We start from the raw sequence: 23,249 nt of genomic DNA, 5'->3' as shown, positions 1-23,249 counted from the left end.
ATGGAGGTTGTAATTCCACCACGAGATCATGGGCCGTCCTACAGATATACTTGGGACGAGGAAGGGCAAGTCGAGAGAGTAGAAAGGTACAGTCTACTACTGACAGATGCGGCCTAAAACCTTGAATGCGGACTTACATGCAGCATAGAGTCCCACACCAAGAGATCAGAGAACTCACCGAACAGGAGCAACGGCAGAGCACAGTCAGCAGACAAACGGTGCAATGGCCTTTTCTCCGCCATCAGAGTTCCGCGTCCGACGTCGCCTCATCAAGGCCGTTCACCGGCTTCACAGGAAGCTTTCCAGGCCCGAGTCTAGGGCCAAGTTTTCCGTTGGAGCGGGAGCGGGAGCCACCGAGGAGGGCAACATGGGCTCCGGGCAAGCGTAGTTCCACAGCAACAATTCTCGAAAATATCGTTCCCGACTATATCGTCAACTACATCAGAGGAGAAACACCAGAGACCATGGCAAGGAAAAGGGAGGAGAAAAAGAGACAGACGGAAGGGGGCGAACTGGCAGCACAAGCGGCGGAACGCTATCAAGGAGAAGGATTCTACGATGAGGCGACAACACACAGCATGTCGACAGCGTCAGCGAGCGAAGATCTGGAGCGGATGATGCCTCCAGGAGGGAAGCGCGGCGGCCAGGGTACTTTCAGCAGAATGAAGTCGGGGTGGAGGGCCGGCATCGCAGTGAACATCGTCATTGGCTTCATCATCCTCATTGTCGCCATCGTCTGCCTGGTCCTGGCGCTGGTAGTTGTCGGAATGGTCCGGGGAGAGAGCAGAGTGTACGAAGGATCCTGCTCCAAGGCAGATGAGATCAAGATCGGACTCTCCGTGGCCATCAACGTCATCGTCATCATCCTTCTCGCGACAGCCAACTACTTCTTTCAAGTACTTAGCAGCCCGACACGCACCGAGGTCGAAATGGCTCACGAGGAGCATCGTTGGCTCCACATTGGCGTTCCTTCCTTTAGGAACCTGCGTTTCATTTCCAAACCCAGGGTTGTCATGGCGGTCATCATTATGATGACGGCCGTCAGCACCCAAGTAATGTCCGTCATAACTATTGTTTACTTTCAAGTACGTGTGCTGACCGTCATTAGATATAATGCTGTAATTTTTACAACAATGCCGGGATTCGCCCACCAAATCCTTTTCGTCACCCCGAGCTTCCTTTCCTCCGGCCAGTTCAGCAATGCATCTGCGACGAACGCCGGCGGACTCTCGAGATCCGACATCCTGACCCTGCAGACCCAGGCATCCCAGAACAACCTGACGAATATCACCATTGCCGACTGTCTGAACGAATTTGGAGGTGTGTACCAGGGCGACTTCAGCGCCGTATTGCTGGTCACGGATTCTGCCTCAACCAGTAACTCCCTCGTCCAGACGGCGAAATCAGGCTCCTCGCTCTCTCAATTCGTTGACCCGACGAACCCTTCCTCCATCAAGATCAACGACACAACCGCCGAGTACTGCCTCGCCCGGCCCGAGTCACGCGAATCTTGCTCAGTAATCCTCAACGGCTCCCTGCTTGGCGTCATTGCAATCCTCAACCTCGTCTCCGTCTCTGCCATTGGCGCGGTGTACTTCTTCACCGGCTTCGAGCCTCTCGTGACGCTCGGCGATGCCCTCGCATCCTTCATCACCCACCCAGACCACACCACCAAAGCCTCCTGCCTCCTCGACAAGAAGGACGTCACCCAAGGCCGCTGGGGCTACAATGAAGCCAAGTACTGGACTTCCAAGGAACATTTCTGGTTCCAGACCCCCAGCCTCTCCCTCTGGGCTGCCTGGTTCCTCACCTGGGCCGCGCCTATAGGCCTTGCCGCCGCGGCGCTGGCGATTTCATTGAGCCAAGATACATCAGCCAGTCTCAGCGCCTTCGGCCACGCTCCGGACCACCAGCTGTACATTCTCCCAAATGGAGCCGCCCGCGCAGGCTTCGCCCTCGTCGCGGCTCTTCCTCACCTCCTCGTCGCCGTCCTCTACCTCACCACCAACATCCTCCTGTCCTCCTACTTCCTCTCGCACGAGCTGAGCCAGTACGCCCTCCCCGGCCTGACCCTCCCCCTCCGTGTCAGCTCCGGCCGACCCCTCGGCGCGCAAACAACAAGCCTCTACCTCACCCTACCGCGCCCCTTCTCCTGGCTCCTCCTCGTCCTCTTCGCCGCCGCAGGCTTCGTCCTCAGCCAGTCGGTAGTGATGATCTCCGTCGACTCCCTCCCCGCCGCCAAGGACGCAGACTTCCCCGCCCCCATCAACGGCGTCGGTTTCAGCGGCGTCGGGCTCCTGGCCCTCCTCGCGCTCCTCGTCATCATCGCGGGCCTCGTCCTCGGTCTCGGTCTCCGCCGCGCGGATCCCACGCCCACGCGGGTCGACGGCGACCCGTCCGGCAACCCACTCGTCCTCAAGGGAGGGAGCTGCTCCGCCGTCATCAGCGCCAGGTGCCACCGCTCCCCCGGCGACGTTGGCGCCGCCTGCCGCGAGGTTGCCTGGGGTGTCGTCGCTGAGGGCGAGGGAACGAACGTCGGGCACGCGACGTTTTCGAGTTTGCCCGTCACTGTTCTCAATCCTGTCAGGAGCTATGCTTAACAGGACACACACACACGCTTGTTCATGATTTTTTTCTCGTTTGCTTTTTTTCTGTTCTCCTTCCCCCTTTTTGGGGAGGCCGGCATCTATCATCATACATCATTGTCTATTGTTGTTTCTATTCGGCTGTACATATTTTTTCGGTTCCAGTGGGTTCATCTATTAGGATGACTGGACCACTCCTCTTTCTGCATCGCAAACCAAAAACACGGAGTGGCGAGTCGGTTTTTCAGGTGGGAAAAGTATGCATGCATTTTAATGGTGTTAATCGGGGATGGGGTTTCACGCATGAACGCGACGGTACGGCGACAACCACTCAAGAGAAGGAGTAGTTTGGTCGGAAATAGAGATGGGGAAAAAAAAGGAGATGTTTGTTACGTGCGGATTTGGGATGGGTCGGATCATTGTAGTAGCTTATACCCTAGTGTTTTGGTTTGGGAAACGGGAAACGACCAACGAAGGACGGGAAGGACAAACACGTACAGATGCCGCCCCTGGATGTGGCGATGAGAGTTTCAATCGGAGCTTCAATGTCAAAATGTGATTTCTACACCTTTTAAGCATCAAACCTATGTTTGCATCTGATGCGTGCCGGCGGAGTGAATGCGGGAACGAGCGTTTCCTGGTTACACACTATAGCCGCCAAAAATGTGGCTGTATCTTGTGCGAAGACAAGAAGCCCAATTACTGCGACCTTCCTGGACGTTGTTCTTCAACCCCGTCTCTCAAACTTGAGAAGAAAATCCTGAGCACCCGTGTCAACGAGATGCAGGCAAGAGAAAAAATATCGAGAGAGAGAATACACGACATATCACAGAATCAGAACGATTTCGGCGCGTCATAACCCGGCGGCCTCCTCGCCCTCAAGAGGGCGAAAATGTGCGATGATTTCGCTAGGGAGGTACTAGTGTACAATACAGGAGTTCCAGTAGCGACTGTGTCCCGTCTCGTCATTTGTTTCCCTCGTCTGCCTAGATGCAACTTTTGTCACGGGGGGTTGGCAGATCTATCCACTGGTTCCCGAGCTATTGGTATCAGAAAAATGGACGTGTTGTGTCCGCAAAGTCTTCCGCGGGAAGAAGGGGAAAATGGTAGAAGGAAAAAAGAAAAAGTTCTGTGCGATGAAGTCCCTTCTCGCGGTACGCCTATGCTTGCTTCTTGCTGTTTCGAAAGTCCCCCATCCAACAATTCATGTTAAGTAAATTATTCGTACAAAATGCGGTGAAATACCGCTCATAGTGTTGGGCGACGACGTCGCTTCAAGCTCAGTCCTCAACAGCAACCTCGTCGGCCGGCTTGACTGCATTCGATATGCTCGACTTGACGTTCCCCCTTGCTTTCTCCTGACTCTCGACGAAGCGATCCCAATGCAAAGGATCCAATGCCCGCAGTCCTTCACGGACTTGATCGCGGTCCTCGTGGAAAACGCGCATGATACCCTTCTGCTCAACCTTCTCAGTCAAATCCGCGTCATCAATCTCTTCGATCATCTGGTGAAGCATGGCGGTATGCTTGGGATCGAGGCCGACCTCAAGTACGCCGCTGAGCAAGCCATAGTATTCAGGCTTGATGATGCCGGAGCGAATCTTGTGACCAGTTCTGTGAATTCTGCCTTCTTCCTCAATGAGCGCCTTGGACGTATGCGACAACGTAGAGTTCGTGCGCGGCAGACCAGGTCGGACTTGCAAGCCAGTCTCATCTTCGGGATCTGAAGGAATAGTTCCTTGGTCAGGGTCTTCGGTAGAGGACAATGATGTGCCCAGCCGATCGCTTTGGCTGGGCATTGTGCTTTCCGAGGCTTCGTCGGTCGACACTCGAGTGTCGGGGAACTCATCCTCGAATCGCTTGATAATATTGGCCAGTGTGGTGTCGAGGAACATCAACTTGCGCAAGTTGTGTTCATCTTCTTCAGGGTTGACCCTAGCCTTTGACAAGGCAGGCTGCAATCGCTGGCGAATCTTGCGAGCGCTTGCAAGGAGATGCTTCGACATGTCTTTGGCCTTTCCAGGAGGAAGCTTCGGTCGAGGGCTTGCCGGCACTGGCACGCCATCTTCAAAGTCTCGGATGAACTCGCCAGACTGTCTTCTCGACTCATCTCCTCTGTTCTTCAGGCAGCACGTAAGGGCCTTGACAACTCCCGTTCCACCGATGACGTAGTCATCATCCGGGGCCGACTCGTTGTCTGAGGAATCGTCTCTCAGCACGTCGTGGCCAACCAAGTGTGCAAGCACATCGGGGTAAGGAGGAATTGGGCCACCAGGTTGAGGCCCTTGAGTCTCGGCCAGAACCGTGGATATAACATTGCTGATGTCTCCCATGGGGAAGCGATCCATGTTCCGCAAGCAATATGCCACAACCTGTTTGGCCAAAGCCTTGACAATCTCGCCAGAGTTGTCGCTAGGAGGATCAATGTCGACACACACGATCGACTTGGAGACTCGTGTGGCAGCCAAGAAGGATGCATACAAGGCGCATGCTTCTTCCTGAGTCTCCTCAGTCTTGGCATCCGTAAGCTTGACCAACTCTGGATTCTCAAGGAAACTAATGTGTGCTAGTAGCTTCGCCTCGGGAAGGATCTCTGTGAGAGCGATTGCCTGCTCAGAAGTCATGGCAACATCGGCTAGGTGGATGCGACGCAAGCCATTGAGCTTCGGTATGTATCTGGAGATTGTTAGTAATTATCAGCCATGGTTGAGTGGACACAACTTACTTGCGCAAGAGACCAATAGCACTGGGATCAGATTTGCATAGATCCCGATTGTGAGAAAGGTCGATAAAGCGAAAGTCCTTGAGCTGCGCAAGCGCGGGGAAGATTTTGCAAAGTGAACCGGGCTTCAGATTGCATTCAGCCAGACTGAGTGCCCACAAAGAATCCTTTTCTGAGATCGCGTTCGCAATCACGTCCATGTGATCTCGGAGATCATTGCCGCCAAGATCCAGGCCCTCGCAAAAGCTCTGGGAGAGGTATCTGGCAACGTGTTGCAGGCCCTTGTCATCAATATTGTTGTGAGCAAGGCCCAGACGTTTGACGCCGCACTGGTTGATACCATCGATTATCACTCCAAGGTCATCCGAATTCAGGTTGGTCTCTCCTAAATTGACGAGCTCAAGTGTGGACCCAGCCAATCTTTCACCAATAGCCTTGGAGAAGAGTGTTGCTGCGATGTTCTGGGGTCGCTCATCATTGGAATGCCGCAGCAAGTGATGACTGTGACCATTTCCGTTTTGAGTTGATGCCGGGGGTCGAGGAAAGGGGATGGTGGATACATCGAGAAATTTGAGCGTTCGGCAGAGGTAGATGAAGAGGCAAATGTGCTTCCAGCCTTCGGGTCCGATCTTATTGTTCTTGAGAACAAGGCGTTCGACGAATCCTCCCTGGATTGTGAGGCCATCAGGTTGGGTGTGCTTCCGCCGCCTAGATTCGGGCTTCTTTGTAGCCAGCAGGCCGGCGAGGATGACTCTCAATCCCTCGTCTGAAAGGCCACAGTTCTCCAAAATGAGCTCCTTGACCGGGACGACGGCTAGATAGTCTCCCAAAGTGACGAGGTCTGGCAGCTGGAGCCAGTAGCCTGTGAGATCCAGCTTTTGCACCATGCCGATGTCGGATGAGCAATTTGAAGGGCTGCTCAGCTGCTCGGTGATCTTCTTAAGGATGGGCGTTTCTCTCAACTGGCAACAGCGCCGGTATATCCTAACCGGGTTTGTCGTGGGAGATGCTGTTGTCTTTGGTGTTGCAGCTGGCGTGCCTTCGCTGGAAGAGTCGCTGTCGTCGACATGAATCTCCATTGGGATCGTGCCATTGGCCTCGGCTTGTTTCCTCTTCTTCTCTTTCCTAGCTTTCCTCTCCTCTTCGCTCTTCTTTTTCTTCTCCTTCTTCTTGGTATCCTTCTCCTTGTTTTCCGTGGGTGGGTTTGCAGTGGTAACTTCGCCGCCCTTCTTTTCCTGGGCCGAGTCGGTTCCTTCCCTTTCTGGCTCCTTGGGTACGGGCTCGCCTGTTTCGTGGATGACTCCATCGCGCTCCTTTTGTTCCTCGAGCGACTTTGGGTTCTTGAGCGCCTCACCCTCACCCTTTTCTGTCACTTTCCGGGTCTTCGACTTCTCAAGGGGCTTCTTCGCTGGCGTATCCGTATCGACATACTTTGGCATTGGCGCAATTTCAACATCGACGCTGAATGCGACCCTTCGAAGTTTCGCCTGATGCAAGTCCGAAATCTGACAGCGCTCGCGATTGCGGTCAACATTCAGCACCTTTCGCTCGACCAAACCGTGGGTGCCCTTCGCGCCTGGTCCCAAAACACCGCCCGAGGAAGACAATCGGCGAAAGACTCCGAGGAAGCCGGCCTGGCCGCGGCCGGGAGGCGCTGGTGTGTATGGCTGGTCCCCATCGTACTTGGCAGCGTGCGGGAGCACTGCATTCTTCGCAGGAGTCGCCTTCGGAGGCACCGGACCGGAGTCCTTTGGGGGAGTGTTCTGGGGCTGTTGGTTCGCTTGCGCGTTATTGTTGTTCGGAGAAGAGGAAAACTTGGAAGAAATGTTGGAAAACCACGAGTTGCGGCGGGTGGGCGGAGTGCCGTTGGGACCCGACTTCTCGTTCGACGGGCTTCTGCCTATGGGAGGACGTCCCACAGGAATAGGCTTCGCGCCTTCTGTTGAACCTTTTGTGGCGTCTGTCGTCGTGCCATTGGTGTTTCCGTCGCCGTTGACGGGAGGCTGGCCGGCGGTCGGAGAGGCAGGGGTTGGTATCTCTCGAGGGGTGGATGTCGAGGATCGCCGTGCTGTAGAAGGCTTCAGCGCCTTGTCTGTGAGTCGCATTGCGGATTAGTAACCGGAGGTTTGTATGTTTGGTTCAAAGACAAGATGAGCGAGAATGAGGAGCAGAAGTCGCGGGAAGTGACGGGTTCTTGGATATAAGCAGCGGGCGCCAGACCCAGAGATGCGGCATCCAGTGGCAAGCGGTCGCAGGCCGGGTGCTGCTTATCTGGGCCGACTGGGCTGCTGGGTGGGATGCGGATGCGGGCGCGGTAGGCTCTGGGCGGCTGGCCTGGCATAGGCGAGCAGCGAGCGACGAGTGTGACTGGGTGACTGGGCGGGCGATTTGCGACTGGGGGCAAGCACCAACTGCCCTGGAAAATGAGGTCAGATGGGACATGATTGCGTACCTTTTGGAGAGCCGTGGGTCATCCAGCTAACATCTACTCCATGAACCTGCTCCATATTGTATGTCGCAAAGATATCAAGACTAGGCGTAGAGGTGAACGGAGGGCCGCAACGGGCCAAGAAGACGAGGTCGTCCGGCTGGAGGCGAGGAGGATGTTCGCCGGAGGGAGGAAGCAGTGGAGGTTGACTTTCGGGGAGACAGAGGAAGGTGATGGAAGAGACGAGGTGCGTTCAGCCCCGGCGGGCGGGTGACTTTTTGCTGAATGCGAAAGAGGGCGGGAGGTGGAGGGTACTTCGTTATTCACTTGATCCCCGGACCCTGGGAACCGTGGGACGGGATGGGTGTGGTGGCTCTCTCCTCTCGGTACGTAGATGCGGGACGGCAGCAGTGCCAGCAGCAGCAGCAGCAGGAGGAGGAGGAGGAGTAGGTAGGATGAGGAGGGAAGCAAGGAAGGAAGGAGGCACTGGGATGGAGGAGGGAAGCACCACCGCGAGACGTGTTGTTGTCTGTGTCTGCGTCTGCGTATCGTTTCCCTTCAGCTCGTCTTCCCTGGCGTGGATTGATGGATTCCTTGCGGCGTCCGTCAGGTACTGCACTCCAACAAGGCACGAATAGGTACGCACCTCACCAGTATTCCGGGCACTTCACTTCTTCTAATGCGTGGAAGGAAAGGCCGGACGTGGCAGCTTTAGCGGGGTTCATTAACCTTTTTAGAGGAGAGGCATCTCGTCATTGGCAGGAGATGGGCAGCGCCATGGCCCAGATTGGAGACAGCACGCCTTGGCTTTCACTCGTCCTGCGAGCCTTATTCTCGCACAATCACGGACGGCACTGAGACTTGCGAATAAGCTCTCGTCGGCACCGGGCATGCTCGCTCGCAAAACATAACATTTCACCGGATGCCTTGGGCTCCTTTAATTACTTATTACTCTGATTATGGTAATCAAAATCCTCATGTCAATCCGGCTGACAGATGCTGGTCCTGGCCCGGTGGGAAGTCCCGCGGCAACACCACCATCGGACGGACTTGATCATGCCATAACATCGGCCACTTTTTCTCCCTTCTTTTCTTCTTCTGCTTCTTCGCCCGTCCGGCACTCTCCATCCTTTCCCTGTCTACTTTGGGTACGCTCCTGAAGCTACTGGACGGGATTGACACAAAGCCGTCTTCACTCCCAGCTTTAGGAGCAACTGACGTGAGCCGCCCTCCGGCTGAGGCGACAAGCCAGATCGCCTCCCGCTTACAATAGCAACGCATTGGATGTCTAATAGACCTAGATCGAGCTGGGCGCGATCCGGAGGTTGCAGCTAGCGCTAGCAGCACCGCCAACCCTACTGCCCCCCAAAGTCTCTAGCACACGGCGAGAAAACACCGGCGACAGCGAGAGCGACGGTTGGATGGCAGGCATTGGCTGGTGGTCCTTAGGTACTCCGGGCTCCTCCAGGTCCTAGCCTGTACCTACCTACCTACCTACCTGTAGGTGACCCGTGGACCCTCCGCTGAGCTGCCGTCAACAGGTGGCCAGTGGATTGCTTCCACCGTCTTCTGGTTGGACGACACTGCCGTTCGCCCCCACTGCCCAGCGGGGTTTGGCAACGTCAGAAAAGCCGTGGACCGTGGGTATGACCGCTCACCTGCTGCCGCCGCCAGTGCCAGTGCCAGTGCCAGTGCCGCCGCCAGTGCCAGTGCCAGTGCCAGTGCCAGTGCCAGTGCCAGTGCCAGTGCCAGTGCCAGTGCCAGTGCCAGTGCCAATGCTCAGTCAGTGGAGGGCAATCATTTCCAAGAAGCGGACGAACCCCTCCTCCAACTTGTGCTGTCTTGACGACTCGCATCCTCGCATCCTCGAGTCGAAGACAGCGACGCTGTGCTTCGTCTCACACTCACCAGAGGCACCGAATCGTACCCAAGGTCTGGGCTCATCCGCATCGGTCCCCGTCTCCGGCCGTCTTGCAGAATGCAACCTATCACTAGAACCGCACGCTACTGCACTGTCACCTTACAACACCTCAGGTCGCGAGACGTGGATGATCTCAAAGAAGCAAGGCTCTTATTAATCTATCCTCCTCGTCCAACCTACACTCGCCCTACATGTCTTAGCTTCCTCTGCCTTACAGCCCGCTACGCCTCTCCCAGCCTTGATCTCGTCTCACGCCGTCCTCGAGGCTCGCCTCTGGGTTCCAGTCCTGAGGCACGACACGCCGCCACGCTGCCAACAAGCATGCAACAAGCCTCCAACGAATTTCTGCTGTACAAACAGAGTTCGCACTTGCCCATTGCAGCTGTAGCTGAGCCCTCCGCTAGCCATGGCGGCGCCTTGCGGGCGAGGGCGATTCAGGGTCCAGATGCCTCTCCACGTTTGCATTAACTGACAAAGAACCGGTCCCTGGATAACGACTTGCTGTCTGCGACTAAGGTAACTCAATCCCGTACAAATGCACATGGGCCACTTTACATTCGACTCGGAGTCTCTGGTCGACTGACTGACCGCCCCCTGAGCATCGCGAGATCACGGGGGCCGCCTCGCTTCCTGAGAAGCGGACATCGCGGTTGGCCCTTGAGGGTCTCCCCTGCTCCCATCCAGCGGTGTCCCCCTCCCTTCTAAAAGAAGACGGCCGGACACCGCCAGAAAAAAAACAATTGGATCATCCACCATCAACCCTGCAAGTCGCCCGGGAAGGGTAGGGGACGGTGGGCTCTCTTCTCTCGTTCTGCAGCAATGCCAATGGCTCTTCGCACAATTGCCCCGAAGACAACCCAACAGACACAGACGCCTTTCCTCTTTTCGCTCCATGAGATGATGTGCTTCGGGGCTTGGTGGGAAAACCGTTTCCTGGGTCCCTCCACCCCGCCGCCGCCGTACCCTCCGTCCATCCCGTAATTCCCGCGCGCGAACTGACGAGATGTGCCTTGTTGTGCAACCATTTGGCCTCTCAATCCCTCAAATCGAGCAACTCACATGCCGCGGACCCTCTCTTTTACCTCATGTCGCCATCAACGCTTTTCGGACACTTTGTGGGCCTGGCCCTCTCAACCCCTTCGCATCACTCCTCTGCCTTGCAGTAGCAGCATCGCGTCCAAGGGGGTTAGGCGAGACACAAGCCTTAAGGCACTCGGTTTCAATCGTCCTTTAACTGGCCATTCCGACATCATCGACCGCCAGCCCCCGCCAGATCCATAAGGCTAAAAGCACGATATTGAACCATTGCCGCTGGTGCCATTCCGGTGCCCTCCGACCCCGGAAGTTGTGAGGCAGGGAACAGAGAGAAAAAAAAAACCCGCAGATGCCATCTCTTGATTCTCGACCTAGATCGTCATTTTTCACCATTTCCCTGGCGTGATCTGATATCATTGGTGCTCCTATGCGGGGTCTCGTGCCCTGGTCTTGGCCTCAGCACACGCCTAAACCTCGTCTCGGTGCAACCTCCTCGAAGCCCAGCCAGGTCCGATCAGACCAAGCTAGGCCGCCGGTCAACCACCATGCCTTGGGATGCCTTAGCGAGGATTCAAGCATTCGCCGTCGCACCGTCGTTGTGGCCGGCACACACACCACTACGGTAGCCAAGTCGGTTAGCCACGGTTCATGTCTCACGCTGTTGGTCGTTTTTATATCGACTTCAATGGTTGACGTATGGCATTTGGGATATTCTCATTGAATTGTGTTAGAGTTCCTTTCCCTTGACCCATCATAATCCCCTTCCGGATTTTGTTTGCCTCATAACTCCGAGAGACTTGAGAAAAAAGTCATGCCAAAACGTCAAAATGCCCTGATGTCCCCACGCGTGAATGGATTTTTAACCGCTAGATACAACAAGCTTACTCCTCACGGAGCTCGGCGATGCGCTGCTTGACGCGCTCCTCCTTCTCCTGCTTGGTCAGGCGCTGGACCTTGAACTTCTTGGACTCAGCCTTCCACTCCTCCTTGGTCTTCTTGGAGCCCTCGGGCTTCTTCCAGGGGTCGGCGCGGATGGCGGCGTGGGCCTCGGTGTAGAGGTCCTCAAGGCCGTCAGCCTCGACGTCGTCGTCAATGTACTGCTGGAACTGGGACTTGAAGCGCTCCTCGTCGTCGTCGGCGAGGGTCTCCATGTACTCGGCAACGTGGCCACCGAAGATGTAGTTCTTCAGGGTCTCGGCGTCGAGCTCCTTGGTCTCGATGTCGTAACCAGGGAAACGCTTCTCGGAGTGGGGGACGAAGATGCCACCGTCAGAGGCACCCTTCATGGCGCCGAAGACACGGGCACCGGTGGAGGTGCGGTGAAGACCGACGTCAAGGAAGGCCTTGAAGGGGCGGCGCTCACCATCGTCGGTCTCGATCGCCTCGGTGAGGGTGTACTCACCATCGGCCTCCTCGACACCAGTGAAGTCCTTGTCGATGCCGAGCTTGGAGAGGGCACGGCGGGCGATCAGGAGACCGGTGGCGTAGGCGGCAGCCCAGTTGGTAAGACCGTGGGTGATGCCGTAGGCGGGAAGCTCGTGGGCGTAGGCGGCGACGAAGACCTTGTCGCCAGAGATCTCGGAGGTGACGATTTGCATGATGATGTCGCGGTTGGTGAAGCGGACCACAAGACGGTACTTGGGGGCACCGTACTTGTTCTTGGCCTGGGTGATCAGACGCTTGCGGGCATAGTAGTCGGTCTTGCCCTGCTGTCTGCGCTTGTACTTGGTCTGGAAGCGGCTGTTGCGAGGTTCGGGTCAGTACATTGTGCGCACAATTTGTCGCGAATGCCAATTGAGAACTAACCTGTAGTACGCGCTGTTCTTCACCAACTTGTGGAAGGCCTGTCACGATTGAAAATCCCGAGTCAGCAATTTGCGCTTCAGATTTGGCCCTCGATCCGAAGCATCTTGCTTTGACTCCTTTCCCCAAGAGACATTTCTGCCTGCAGCTAGGGCCATGCCAAATTCATTTGATTTTCATCAAAATACATTGTGGCAGAGTGTAGTCGTAGTCGTCTTCGCTTCGATATCGAAGAAATGGTGTGAGTTGTCTCAACTTACCATCTTGACGGTATTGGCTGGCGGGCGGTTGGCTCAGCTAATTGTCGATTTTTGGTGTTGTCGTGGGTTGTCGATCGGAGGGAAACTTTCGAGACCTTCCTTCCGTGATAAATTTGTGTGGGCGATTTTTGGCAGCCCTAGCGAGTGCCCCACTACCAATCGCGCCTGCCGGTCGTCTGCGAAGCTGGTCGGGGACGAGTCACGGGACCGGCGGACTTTGGTCAGTCACGAGTCACGTGGAGAGACCCGCTAGCAGGGAGTCCGTAGTGGATTGTCAATTTGGTGCTACTGCCGAGGTCCACGGGAATTGTCACCGAGGTGGGGGTCGAGCTTCCCCCAGGTTTCGGCCCCGATCAACCGTCTCCGCCTCCAGAGCGACGCGCTGAGTCGTGGTACAAGTAGATAGTGCACATCTCGCTTTCTCAATAACATGGAGTCCTTCGAGGGATCAGACACCTTCTTTGTTGATCATGTGCTTGAAGCCGTAGACAGCATGACTGGATCCAAGCAGCCCAAGGTCCTCCTCTTCGACATTGGCGGGGTGTGTGTAAGTGACCCTCTCATCTCTTCAGTCGTCGCACTCATCGGCGGTCTTGGAATTGCGACTGCATGGCGATGAGGTCAATTGGTTTACCTGACACTCACTAGGTGGTCTCGCCCTTCCAATCCATTCTCGACTACGAGCTCAGTCTCGGCATCCCGCCAGGATGGGTCAACTACTCCATCTCCAAGACGAGCCCGACCGGTTTCTGGCACCGTCTGGAAACGGGCTCAATCCCTATGGATAAGGCCTTCTTTGAAGGTTTTACCAAAGATCTTCACGATCAAGGTCGTTGGGTGGCATTTTACACTGCACAGCAAGCCAAGAACCCATCATTATCAAAGGAGGTCCCGCCTGTGCCAGACATTGATGGAGAGTATTTATTCAACACCATGATGACCAACTCGATCCCCCCGGATCCATGGATGTACCCAGCGTTGAAGAATCTGAAAGCCAGCGGTAAATACATTCTTGCCGCTCTGAGCAACACCGTCGTCTTCCCGGAAGGGCACAAATTATGGACGAAGGACTTTCTCGATCACCCTGTCCGCAGTCTCTTTGACGTCTTCATTTCGTCAGCGCATGTCGGCCTTCGAAAACCTGACCCGAGGATATATCAACTTGCTGTGAAGACTGTCAATGAGTATGCGATCAAGAACGCAGACTCCGAGAGAGGCCGGGCCTTGGGCTGGGCCGATGGGGTCAAGCCAGACGATATTCTCTTCCTCGATGACATAGGCGAGAACCTCAAGGAGGCTAAGAAGCAGGGGTTTGGAACCATCAAGGTCCACCTTGGCAGGACATATGAGGCTGTTGAAGAGCTTGAGAAGGCTACGGGTCTGGCGTTAGAAGGAGATCACCCAAAGGTCCCTGTTAAACCAAACCTGAAAGGAAGCGGCAAGGCTAAGTTGTAAACATGTATTACATTACATCTCCATGTTTCGCATTAGACTAACAGAGCCTTGCGACCTACATATTCCGGGCTACATAGACATACAGGGCATCGACGTTCTCAATTTTGCCATCGACAGCATCCTTTTCCCATTCTTCCCGAAACAGTGCTCTGGCTTTGTTCTTGAATTCGTCCCTCGCCATGTTGATTGTCAACGGCGTGCTGATAATCCCGTCAAATTGCTCGTCAATTTGGTCCATGCCGTAGAACGTGCTACCCTGACCAGTTAGTTTGTCCATCAACTCGATCTTTTCCACCGTATAGCCGGCCTTCTCCAGGATCTTCTTGAATGAGTTCCTATCCTTTATCCACGTCCTGTTACTAGGGAATCTGGTTCCCAGTCTATTCGCCGCGCGCTCTAGCAAAAGCCCGATCTTGAGGTTGTTCTCGTGGGTGATGTCAACCTGCAGCCGCCCACCAGGCTTCAGGTATTTCCTCCACGAAGCGACAACCTGCTCTTGATTGTCGAGCAGAACAAATGCGTTGGAGCACATGATGACGTCGAACTTCTTGTCCTTGAGTTCTATCAACCCGTCCAGGTCCGTTATGTCGTGGTTGAACAAGTGTATGTCCGCTTTTGGCTTGAGACGCTCTTTCTTCTCTCTTGCCTTGGCCAACATTGCGTCTGTGATATCAACGCCGACAATCTCGCCCTCTTCTCCCACTTGCTCCGCAGCAATGAAGATTTCAAGCCCGGTACCGCAAGCCAGTATCAGAACTCGCTCGCCCGGCTGGACGTCGGCGAGCGCCATGAAGCGCTTGGTGTAGTCGGGATGAAATGAGTTTTCATAGTTGTCGGCCCGCGCAGTGTACATGCGCTTTGAAGAAGCGGCCTGTGTTTCGGATCCGAAGTCCATGCTGTGCGATAACACAAGGTATAAGTTTTCCTTGAATATTGTGGATTCCAAGTCGATGGCCAGTCCGAGAGTCGACTGTTTTGTAAATTCTCGAAAATGTTGAGCCGGTGCGGAGCAGTGATGTCAGTGGCTACTAGATCGATTTTATCTCCTTAAAGTCCGGATTACTGTTCAAACGCGCCTTACACCGGCGCACGATCTGACGATCTGCACACTTGCATCTGTGTGTACGCGTTCTTACTTCACCAGTTTACTCTCTCTCACCGGATGTGACATAAGTCAATCGGTACTCGGCCGGGATTTCCATCGCCTAGATTTTATCGATTTGGAGAAGAAGTTCATAGCCTGACATGAATGGTCGCACTGATCTGGCTGGGTCGCATCATTGATTGTATGAGTGTCAGTAATGAGTGCTGCTGCTTTTCAGTGTTGACTATTCGCGAGAACATTGAGCTAAGCAAGAAGAAATAGGGCCATTGAAACGCACGACAACATCGTCTACTGAAGGTTGAGGGATATCGGAGCACGCGAAAAGCACAGTTATTATAATGCAAGACTTTGATTTGCCCACTTGAGTCTGCGCCATCCGTATCGATGCTCGCCACTTATCCGACACCAACGCTACCCAAGTTCGCATCACGCCAACAGGGCATTCCTGTTCTCTCTCGTGAAATTTGTGATCGACTCTTTCTTTCCAGATATGGATTGAGTTTCTGCGAAGGTTGACTGCTTTTGAATAGCTCAAGACCATTCATAATCTCGAGCGGATCGCTATCTGTCTATTAAAGGAGATGACATGATCAATCACCATTGCTGGCGGGAAGGCGCTGCTTTTGGAAAACGATTTTCCATTTCTACTTGTCGGCAGCAGACTTTTGAGGGCGTAGAGCTCGAGTTATGGCGATGAATGAGTCCACAGCACTGCCTGGGCGGTGGCCGTTTCGTTGACCGGCTGGCAGACAGTACCAGAACCACATCCATGGATGTGCCAAGTCCAGCGCACACCTTCTCATTCGCTCCGCAACCGCCGACGACAAGTCTTCCGCACGCCATCACCCGCAAGACTTTTTCCACTTTCCTCCGTCGTTCTTCGCTTCATGCTTGCTGATATATACTGCTGCGCCATTTTCAGACCCGAGAGACTGGATCCGAGGGTTTCATCGTCGGCGTTGAGTCCTCTTTTCGGTGTTCATACCGTCAACGGCCAACATGGCGAACAGGCCTGAATCTCCAACGACGTTAGCTGGGTCATTATCACCAGCACTTCAGTTCTTTCTCGGAATACATTCACACAGAAGTAAACGCTGTAAATCGAGGTCTCGCAGCATGTGCGGCGATGGACTTCTCGAACCTCGAAGTACCGTCACGGTATGAAGTCCGCTGTTCCGGCGAGTATTACTCACTACTTGAGCGATGAGAACAGATCAGACGACACCTAAGACTGTAGGAACAGGACGACGTAGATCACGACAGATACGGTTAAAAGGACCAGTTAATACATAAGTTGTTGGACATGAGAGTACGGAAGTATTGTCCAGGATTCCATCCAGTTGGCTGTCAATTTGCAGCGCACGACTTCTGCCATGACCTCTGCCATGTTGGAGTGTGGCGTGGCTATGGCCCAGGCCTGTAAGCCTTACCGAGGCCTCCTAAGAGGCTTTCCCGTCACTCAAACTCCTATAAATGACCTAGAATGCCTGATATTGGCCATGATAGCAATGCTGCGACATCAAGGAGCCTGCGACAAGAGCTAGTTCTCAACATCAAGCCTTGAATATTATTTGCAATGGAGGCCCTCATTCAGACATCATGGGTGAGGAATACCAACGAGCTCTATCGCTGTCTCGACACCCAATTCAATGCTTGTACCACCTGTCGAGGGTATTCAAAGAACAAGCCGACTTGTGGTAACCCAATAAGCAAAGTCTCCCGCTCTCAGATTACATCCGTCCTGCTCAATATCGTCGAAAGCGGAAGCATAACCTGCGCGATCAATCATTTAGAGACTCTCGCTTCTCTTGTTCTCTGCAAAAGATATCACCAGAACCAGATTGCCGAGAAAGTGACACAATGGAGAAGCCGTCTGGTCTCGTCCCTGAGCCACGGTGCTGCGGTAACTCAAGAAGCGGATACCAGAAATCACCCGAAATCGACTAAAGCTTCAACTCAACTCAGCGGAACTCGAGTCAACATTTTCAAAACACCAGCTGCAGTTCAGCCATCAACGTTTTCTCATGCCGAAGCGAAACCAGGAATATCGTTGATAAATACCGTGGTTAAAGAAGAACAACACGAACAACACGTCAAGACTGAAGATGTGCCTCTCGCTTCGGACCCGCTTGAAGACACAGTCAAGTGCAATGACACCATACACACCTTCGAGCCCTACTATCAACCCAAACATCTCAGTATGATCAATAAGGACATTGCCAATAAGCTCAACACGCCTTTCATGAAGAGAGAAAAAGAGGGCTTCGCCAAAGGCGAAGGATACATCTATGGCTATCAACTGCCTCAAGATCATAAAACGACAAGCCTTAAGGCCTGCCAGGTGGTTAAGATTGGCTATACGAACGATTACAAAAGACGTATGAAAGAGTGGCAGGAACAGTGCCATTACGAGCCACAGCTTGTCTTCGCATATAAAGTCACGCATCACGTCAAGATGGAAAAGATCATCCACCTACTTCTGCGCAATGATCAGAGAAAAGAGAAATGCCCGGGTTGTCCTGCGCAGCACCACGAATTCTTCGAAGTCGACGCGTCAACAGCTGAGGCAGTAGTGAGGATGTGGGCGGTATAGGCTCGACTTCGACCATTTGATGACGGGGGCAGTCTGTCGTCATATTGGTCTCAAAAGATCAAAGAAATGAACACGGAGGACCCTGATTGCTGGGAAAAGCTGATCTTTGACAAGGTCAAGTAGATCTGTGTACGGCCTTCAATGATGACTTTGGCGCATCGAATTTTCTTTTTCGTCATGAAAGTTTCGAGGAGTGCGGCCTTTGTATTCCTTATCATTTTAAGCTTTAGCTGAAACGCTTTAAAGGTTCGTTCTCGAATACCAATGGAACTCTCGAATACCAATGAAATTCACAATGTATTACTACGACTCTCAGTCATGTTCTCAGAGACCATTCCCTTTACCCCTTGTTGTCAAGCACATATACCATGTCTTATTAAGGCAGACTTCTACAATATGTTGTGAACTAAGCACAAATTGATATTCGAACAAAATTCTAAGGAAAACACCCGCCTCGCTTTGTAGACTTTACAGCTGAAATATCGTCGTGAAATCTGTCATCATTTCCAAAACACTCTTTCCCTTCTCTTTAGTAACGTCGACTGGGAAGCTCAACAGGAGGCGCAGGCGCACTTGGCATTTCAACGGGAGCGGTCGGGTTCCTCCATGCCTCTGAGCCGTACACTTCCGCTGGCCCCCATCCGGCATAGGTCTTGTTATTATCCGCGGTGTACTGCAAATTTTGATCAACTTGAGTAGCTTCGCTTTGATCATAGGTGGGAGGTTTCTGAGATGATTTTCTCCACGAAAAGAAGCGACTGCTCCTCCCTTCGTTGTTCTCCTTCCTGTTGCGACGGAGAAGGTAGACGGCCGTGACGACAGTTACGCACACTATGGCAATGCCGCCGATGACACCGCCGATAATGATGCCTGTGGTATTGGGTGTACTGGAAGAATCTCCATCACTGTTATCTCGTCCTGCTGGAGTGGCTGTCTCGCTGGCTGCAGCAGTAGATTCCGTGGATGATTGTAGCGCACCCGTAGCCGTCGCTCCTGTCGAGGTTGATGATGTCGAGGCTTGCGAGGATTTCGCATCTGTTGATATGCTTGTGGTTTCGGTTTCAGAGGCTGTCGATGAATCGGGAGTTATAGTACCGCTGGGAACTGCCGCAACTGTTGGGGATTGGAAGAGGGTTTCTACGACAGCTTGAGCGCCGCACGCAATGTAGGAAAAGCCGCCTTCATAATCTCCCTTGAGAATGACAGTTGAGCAGTACTGATTTGTGCTTGAACTGATGATAATTAGGCTGTGCTTATCATACTTAGTCAGAGCTACTCACCAAGTAAACGTGGTGAGACCCTCGATGCCGGTCTTTCCACAGCCGTTTGTACACGCATGTTTATCTTCGCAAGCTCCCGCCAGCCCACAATCTTTTGGAGATATCACTGTAATGGGACAAAATCCCCAGAGACCGTTGTTGATATCAAGGCGGCAGCCGTATCCGCCGTCAGCAGTCCGGAACTTTGTCGGGTCGCCGTCATAGTACCCGCAGGTTTTAGATCCGATGGAAGTGACCTGTCGCCGCCGGAGCTCTTCATCTGTACCTCGTGTGCTGTTCTTGGCTGGAGGTTGCGTAGGCTTTGGCGGCTGAACAGCGGTGTACTTGAGGTTAATGGCCCGCGGAGATGCCGCGATGGTGAATTGCCGTTCGAGGGCGAAGAGGAGGAGAAACAGGATGTTTACCCGAAGCATCCCGAAGTGGAGGGTCTTTGAACGCTGAAGAAGAGATAGACCAGACTTCTCGGGAGGATCTGCGTGTTTGTCGATTCCGCAAGTGTGCAAACAACTTGATAAACAGGGTCTTGGTATTCTCGATGGTCGTGTATTTTAGACATAGTGATGAAAAACCGGTTTCGAATATTAGTAATTATGGACTGGACGATCAAATCCAAAGCACTCTCAGTGAAACGAGAGATATCGTGAAGTCGTACAATGACAAGCGACGACGGAAAGATGGACTCGGAACACGAGGAGACTCGGACGAGGACGGGTGGAATACGCAACTAAGTATGTAGCATCCCGTCAACCCGATCACCCAGACCTCTGGGCGAGAGGTCACATAACAGGAGGAGTCGGCCAACCTCGGAGGCCCGACGGCCAGCCGTGACAGAGGGCCTGACTTTGCTGCCTCTCAAGTTATCGCCATGGCGGGAATAACGGCACCTGCCTGTTTTCGTTTGCCTGCGACCCGACAGAGTGGTTGACCCCGGGTAGCTCATTTCCCTCGACGAATCATACTCAAAGCAGTCGAGTCTTGAGCGCCTCTAGCTGCGACATCCATGCAGCAAGAGGGGGCAAATTTCAGGGCACGTCGCAGCCTGCTCACAGCGTAGAGAGGAAAGGCGTTGGCATCGGGCAAAACCTGTGAGGCTGGAGGTAAACCAACAAGTTAAGCAAAGGGAACCAACACCAAAAGAAGATAATGCTGGTAGGAGAGTGGATGCACCAAGGCCTTGATTGCGGGCCCAGAGGGATCATGGCCCAACCACGGCCGCCATTTTGATCGCGCGGTAAACGCCCTGAGCCTGCACCAACAAAAGACAACCGGGGCGGGATGTGAGCCTTTCTCGGGACCCCGGTCAACTCGACGGACAACGGCACCAACAGTTGTGTCTGAGTGGTCGGCGATGTCTTGGACGAACAGGGGCCTTTCGCTTCCAACATCCACCTGAGCTGTTGTTGGACCCCCCCGAGAAATGGCCCCCGGCCTTCTTGTCCCCAGATGGGGGAGACGCGCTCTTCTCTCTCGGCCATACGTAATTTAATCGAACTTAACCTCTCTTCCCCCTTCTACTTCGCAGCTCATCATTGTCGCCTTTCACGGTGCGTGATGGTAGTTTGCGGCCCTTCATAACTGCCATGGCGAGACGGAAGCTCGTCCTCTTTGCGCAGGCCTGCTCCGTCGGCTTGCTGCTATTCAGCCTGTTGGTCGCATATGATCTCTTTTCCGGTCGCGAGTACTTCGACGTCGCGTACAAACCGTTCCGTGAGTACCAACTTTCTTTCGGGCGCTCATGATATCTGATTAGAGCCTGGAATCATTGTTACTTACAATTGAACCAGGGAAGCCTCAACCCGCCGAACAAACGCACGGAGCGTCTCCACACCACGGAGACGATGGATCAAAACCCACGGTAGCATCGCCGGCCCACGTCCCGACGCACACGCCGGCGCCCACGGAAACGCCGATACAAGTGCCGACACCATCGCCGACTGCTGACGCCGTCAGCCCATCATTGCCGGACGGCAACCCGGATCACATCAAGAGCGCTCCCAAATACATCAATGCCATCCTCGACCCCGAGGACAAGAACTTTCCCAGGCTAGACTGCCCCCGGCCCAACATCGACCGCTATGAGTACCTCAAGCCCGCCTCGAAGCTGAAGAAGCCAAAATTCTTCCTTGCTCTCAATATCCGCCAAAAGGCCGATCTGCTGCCGCGGCTCATGGGCTCCATCGTCGAAGCCCTTCGTTTCTTCGGTCCTGAGAACTGCGTTCTCTCGGTGGTGGAGGGAAACTCCAACGACGGCACGTACGAGATTCTCAAAGAAATCACCAGCGAGATCGAGAAGCTCGGCACCGAGTATCACTTCGCCCGCAGCGACCTCGATCCGGGCGCAGGCGACCGCATTAGAAAGCTTGCGGAGCTGCGAAACATGGCCATCGCGCCGCTGGTAAACAACCCGCTCAAATACGCCTCGGACACGACGGTTCTCTTCCTCAACGACGTCTCCATCTGTCTCGAGGACATCCTCGAGCTCGCCCACCAGCGGCTCTATCTCGGCGCCGACATGACCTGCGGTTTTGACTGGACTTACGTGGGCGCAGACCCGACCTTCTACGACGTCTGGATCAGCCGCACCATTGCCGGCGATTCCTTCTTTGAGATCCCGCCCGATGGCAACTGGAACTCGGCCTGGAACATCTTTTGGAACGAGGCGACGTCGAAGCGACGGTTCTTTGACCACAAGCCCATCCAAGTCTTTTCCTGCTGGAACGGCGCAGTGGCCATGACGGCGCGGCCCCTGCTGGACCAGCTCATCAGGTTCCGGGCGCCAGGCCAGGGGGAGTGCTTCCAGGGAGAGCCCCAGCTGTTTTGCAAGGACATGTGGAATATCGGGTTCGGGAAGATTGCGGTCGTCCCAAGCGTCAACTTGGAATACAGTGACGACGCAGGCAGGAAGATCAAGGCGGCCAAGGGCTACACCAGCCAGTGGGTTGGGGACGAAGACAAGAAGGAAGATTTCAAGCTGGATTGGAAAGCTGATCCTCCCGAGAATGTGAAGTGCATGGGTAGTTATGACAAACAAACTTGGGAGCCCTGGAACCAGGGGCTGGAATAATGAAATGTTTTGTTAAGAATGAACCGTGTCTCAAAATCGAGTGTCCAAATTACTCAACTATGTACTGTGTTTTGGGCCCATCCCCCATAAAAAGCATGTTATCTCAGTCGTAACGATTTCTGTGGCAACCAGTCACTCTGGCATAATGCGCAGTTTATAAGACAACATGAGTGTCCGCAATGAGCAGAGACTCGTAAAAGGCTTCGCTCATCGACGTATCTTCTCCGTTCCACAATCGATTCAGATGAAACCTGAATCACATGGCTGTCCTTAATTAGCACATGACCAGTTTTCTAGCAAGTTGAAGCTCTAGAATTACTCAAAACGGCTGCGTTGGGGTGTTCGTGGACGCATGGGCGTCAAAAACATCAGGTGTACTGGTTTCTCCCATAACCAACAGGGTAGCTATGCTGATCATGACCAGACTTAGATCTCTTGGCCGTGAAACGCGGCTCCAATTCTTCTTTCTTCAAGGTGGCGGCAAATCCATTGTATGTTTTGTTATGCGCCGAAAGCTCATCGGGCTTCTCGCACCCTCGCGTCAAGTCGGTCTTCCCCAGCCAATCTTACCGCTCAACCAACACGTTTGGCAGCCGGGCAGCGGGCCCGGAACGGCGAAAGAAGAGCCTCCAGAGCCAACGGTTGGTACTACAACCTATGGACTGACTACACGAGCGGGCGTGAAAGTGCTTCGGAAGACACGTCACTAATGGTCCCAGAGCCTGGCCACATCCCACAAAGCCCAAACCAGAAACCCTCAGTCCACGTTGAGAAAGTTTCGAGCCCACTCAGTAGGGAAAACCCTCAGTCCATACAGAGGAAGAAGAGGCTGCCTCGGATGTCTGGTGAGCCACACAGTATGTACGACTGAGTTAGACTATCAAATTTCAAAAGCCACAGCGGTTAGAGATGCAAGCCCCAGGGCGGCACAGTTGCTTGGGCGAGGCCATACGTGATAACATCCTGGGCCCCAATCCTAACCCCTTGTCATGGCCCCG

The 23,249-nt window shown here is 53.9% G+C and overlaps 7 protein-coding genes across 7 annotated transcripts; 3 read left to right on the top strand and 4 right to left on the bottom strand.

Moving 5' to 3' along the window:
- CGGC5_v015669 (uncharacterized protein) lies at positions 1-2,600 on the top strand (the record flags this gene model as incomplete). Its single annotated transcript, XM_032020545.1, has 3 exons — positions 1-86; positions 149-1,057; positions 1,109-2,600. The coding sequence occupies 3 exons, from the start codon at positions 1-3 to the stop codon at positions 2,598-2,600; spliced, it is 2,487 nt and encodes an 828-aa protein (XP_031882376.1).
- A 1,265-nt stretch (positions 2,601-3,865) lies between these two features.
- MHP1 (MAP-homologous protein 1) lies at positions 3,866-7,814 on the bottom strand (the record flags this gene model as incomplete). The annotated part of the gene is made up of 3 exons (XM_032020546.1): positions 3,866-5,261; positions 5,311-7,399; positions 7,760-7,814. The coding sequence occupies 3 exons, from the start codon at positions 7,812-7,814 to the stop codon at positions 3,866-3,868; spliced, it is 3,540 nt and encodes a 1,179-aa protein (XP_031882377.1).
- Positions 7,815-11,572: 3,758 nt separating this feature from the next.
- rpl-5 (60S ribosomal protein uL18) lies at positions 11,573-12,757 on the bottom strand (the record flags this gene model as incomplete). Its single annotated transcript, XM_032020547.1, has 3 exons — positions 11,573-12,431; positions 12,498-12,535; positions 12,755-12,757. The coding sequence occupies 3 exons, from the start codon at positions 12,755-12,757 to the stop codon at positions 11,573-11,575; spliced, it is 900 nt and encodes a 299-aa protein (XP_031882449.1).
- Positions 12,758-13,184: 427 nt separating this feature from the next.
- Positions 13,185-14,209, top strand: ACAD10 (Acyl-CoA dehydrogenase family member 10; the record flags this gene model as incomplete). The annotated part of the gene is made up of 2 exons (XM_032020549.1): positions 13,185-13,301; positions 13,403-14,209. 2 exons carry the CDS (start codon positions 13,185-13,187, stop codon positions 14,207-14,209), a joined length of 924 nt encoding a protein of 307 aa, XP_031882519.1.
- Positions 14,210-14,264: 55 nt separating this feature from the next.
- On the bottom strand, positions 14,265-15,104 carry arsM (Arsenite methyltransferase; the record flags this gene model as incomplete). The annotated part of the gene is made up of 1 exon (XM_032020550.1): positions 14,265-15,104. The coding sequence occupies one exon, from the start codon at positions 15,102-15,104 to the stop codon at positions 14,265-14,267; it is 840 nt and encodes a 279-aa protein (XP_031882518.1).
- A 3,332-nt stretch (positions 15,105-18,436) lies between these two features.
- On the bottom strand, positions 18,437-19,600 carry CGGC5_v015664 (uncharacterized protein; the record flags this gene model as incomplete). The annotated part of the gene is made up of 2 exons (XM_032020552.1): positions 18,437-19,139; positions 19,188-19,600. 2 exons carry the CDS (start codon positions 19,598-19,600, stop codon positions 18,437-18,439), a joined length of 1,116 nt encoding a protein of 371 aa, XP_031882520.1.
- Positions 19,601-20,767: 1,167 nt separating this feature from the next.
- On the top strand, positions 20,768-22,251 carry CMT1-1 (Alpha-1,3-mannosyltransferase CMT1; the record flags this gene model as incomplete). The annotated part of the gene is made up of 2 exons (XM_032020553.1): positions 20,768-20,894; positions 20,972-22,251. 2 exons carry the CDS (start codon positions 20,768-20,770, stop codon positions 22,249-22,251), a joined length of 1,407 nt encoding a protein of 468 aa, XP_031882522.1.
- Positions 22,252-23,249: the final 998 nt, after the last annotated feature.

This window comes from Colletotrichum fructicola (assembly GCF_000319635.2).
Source record: "Colletotrichum fructicola Nara gc5 chromosome Unknown KSG_Nara_v1_contig10, whole genome shotgun sequence".
Lineage (NCBI taxonomy): Eukaryota > Fungi > Ascomycota > Sordariomycetes > Glomerellales > Glomerellaceae > Colletotrichum > Colletotrichum fructicola.
The sequence above is the reverse complement of the archived record's forward strand: the minus strand, read 5'-3'. Positions and strand labels throughout refer to the sequence as shown.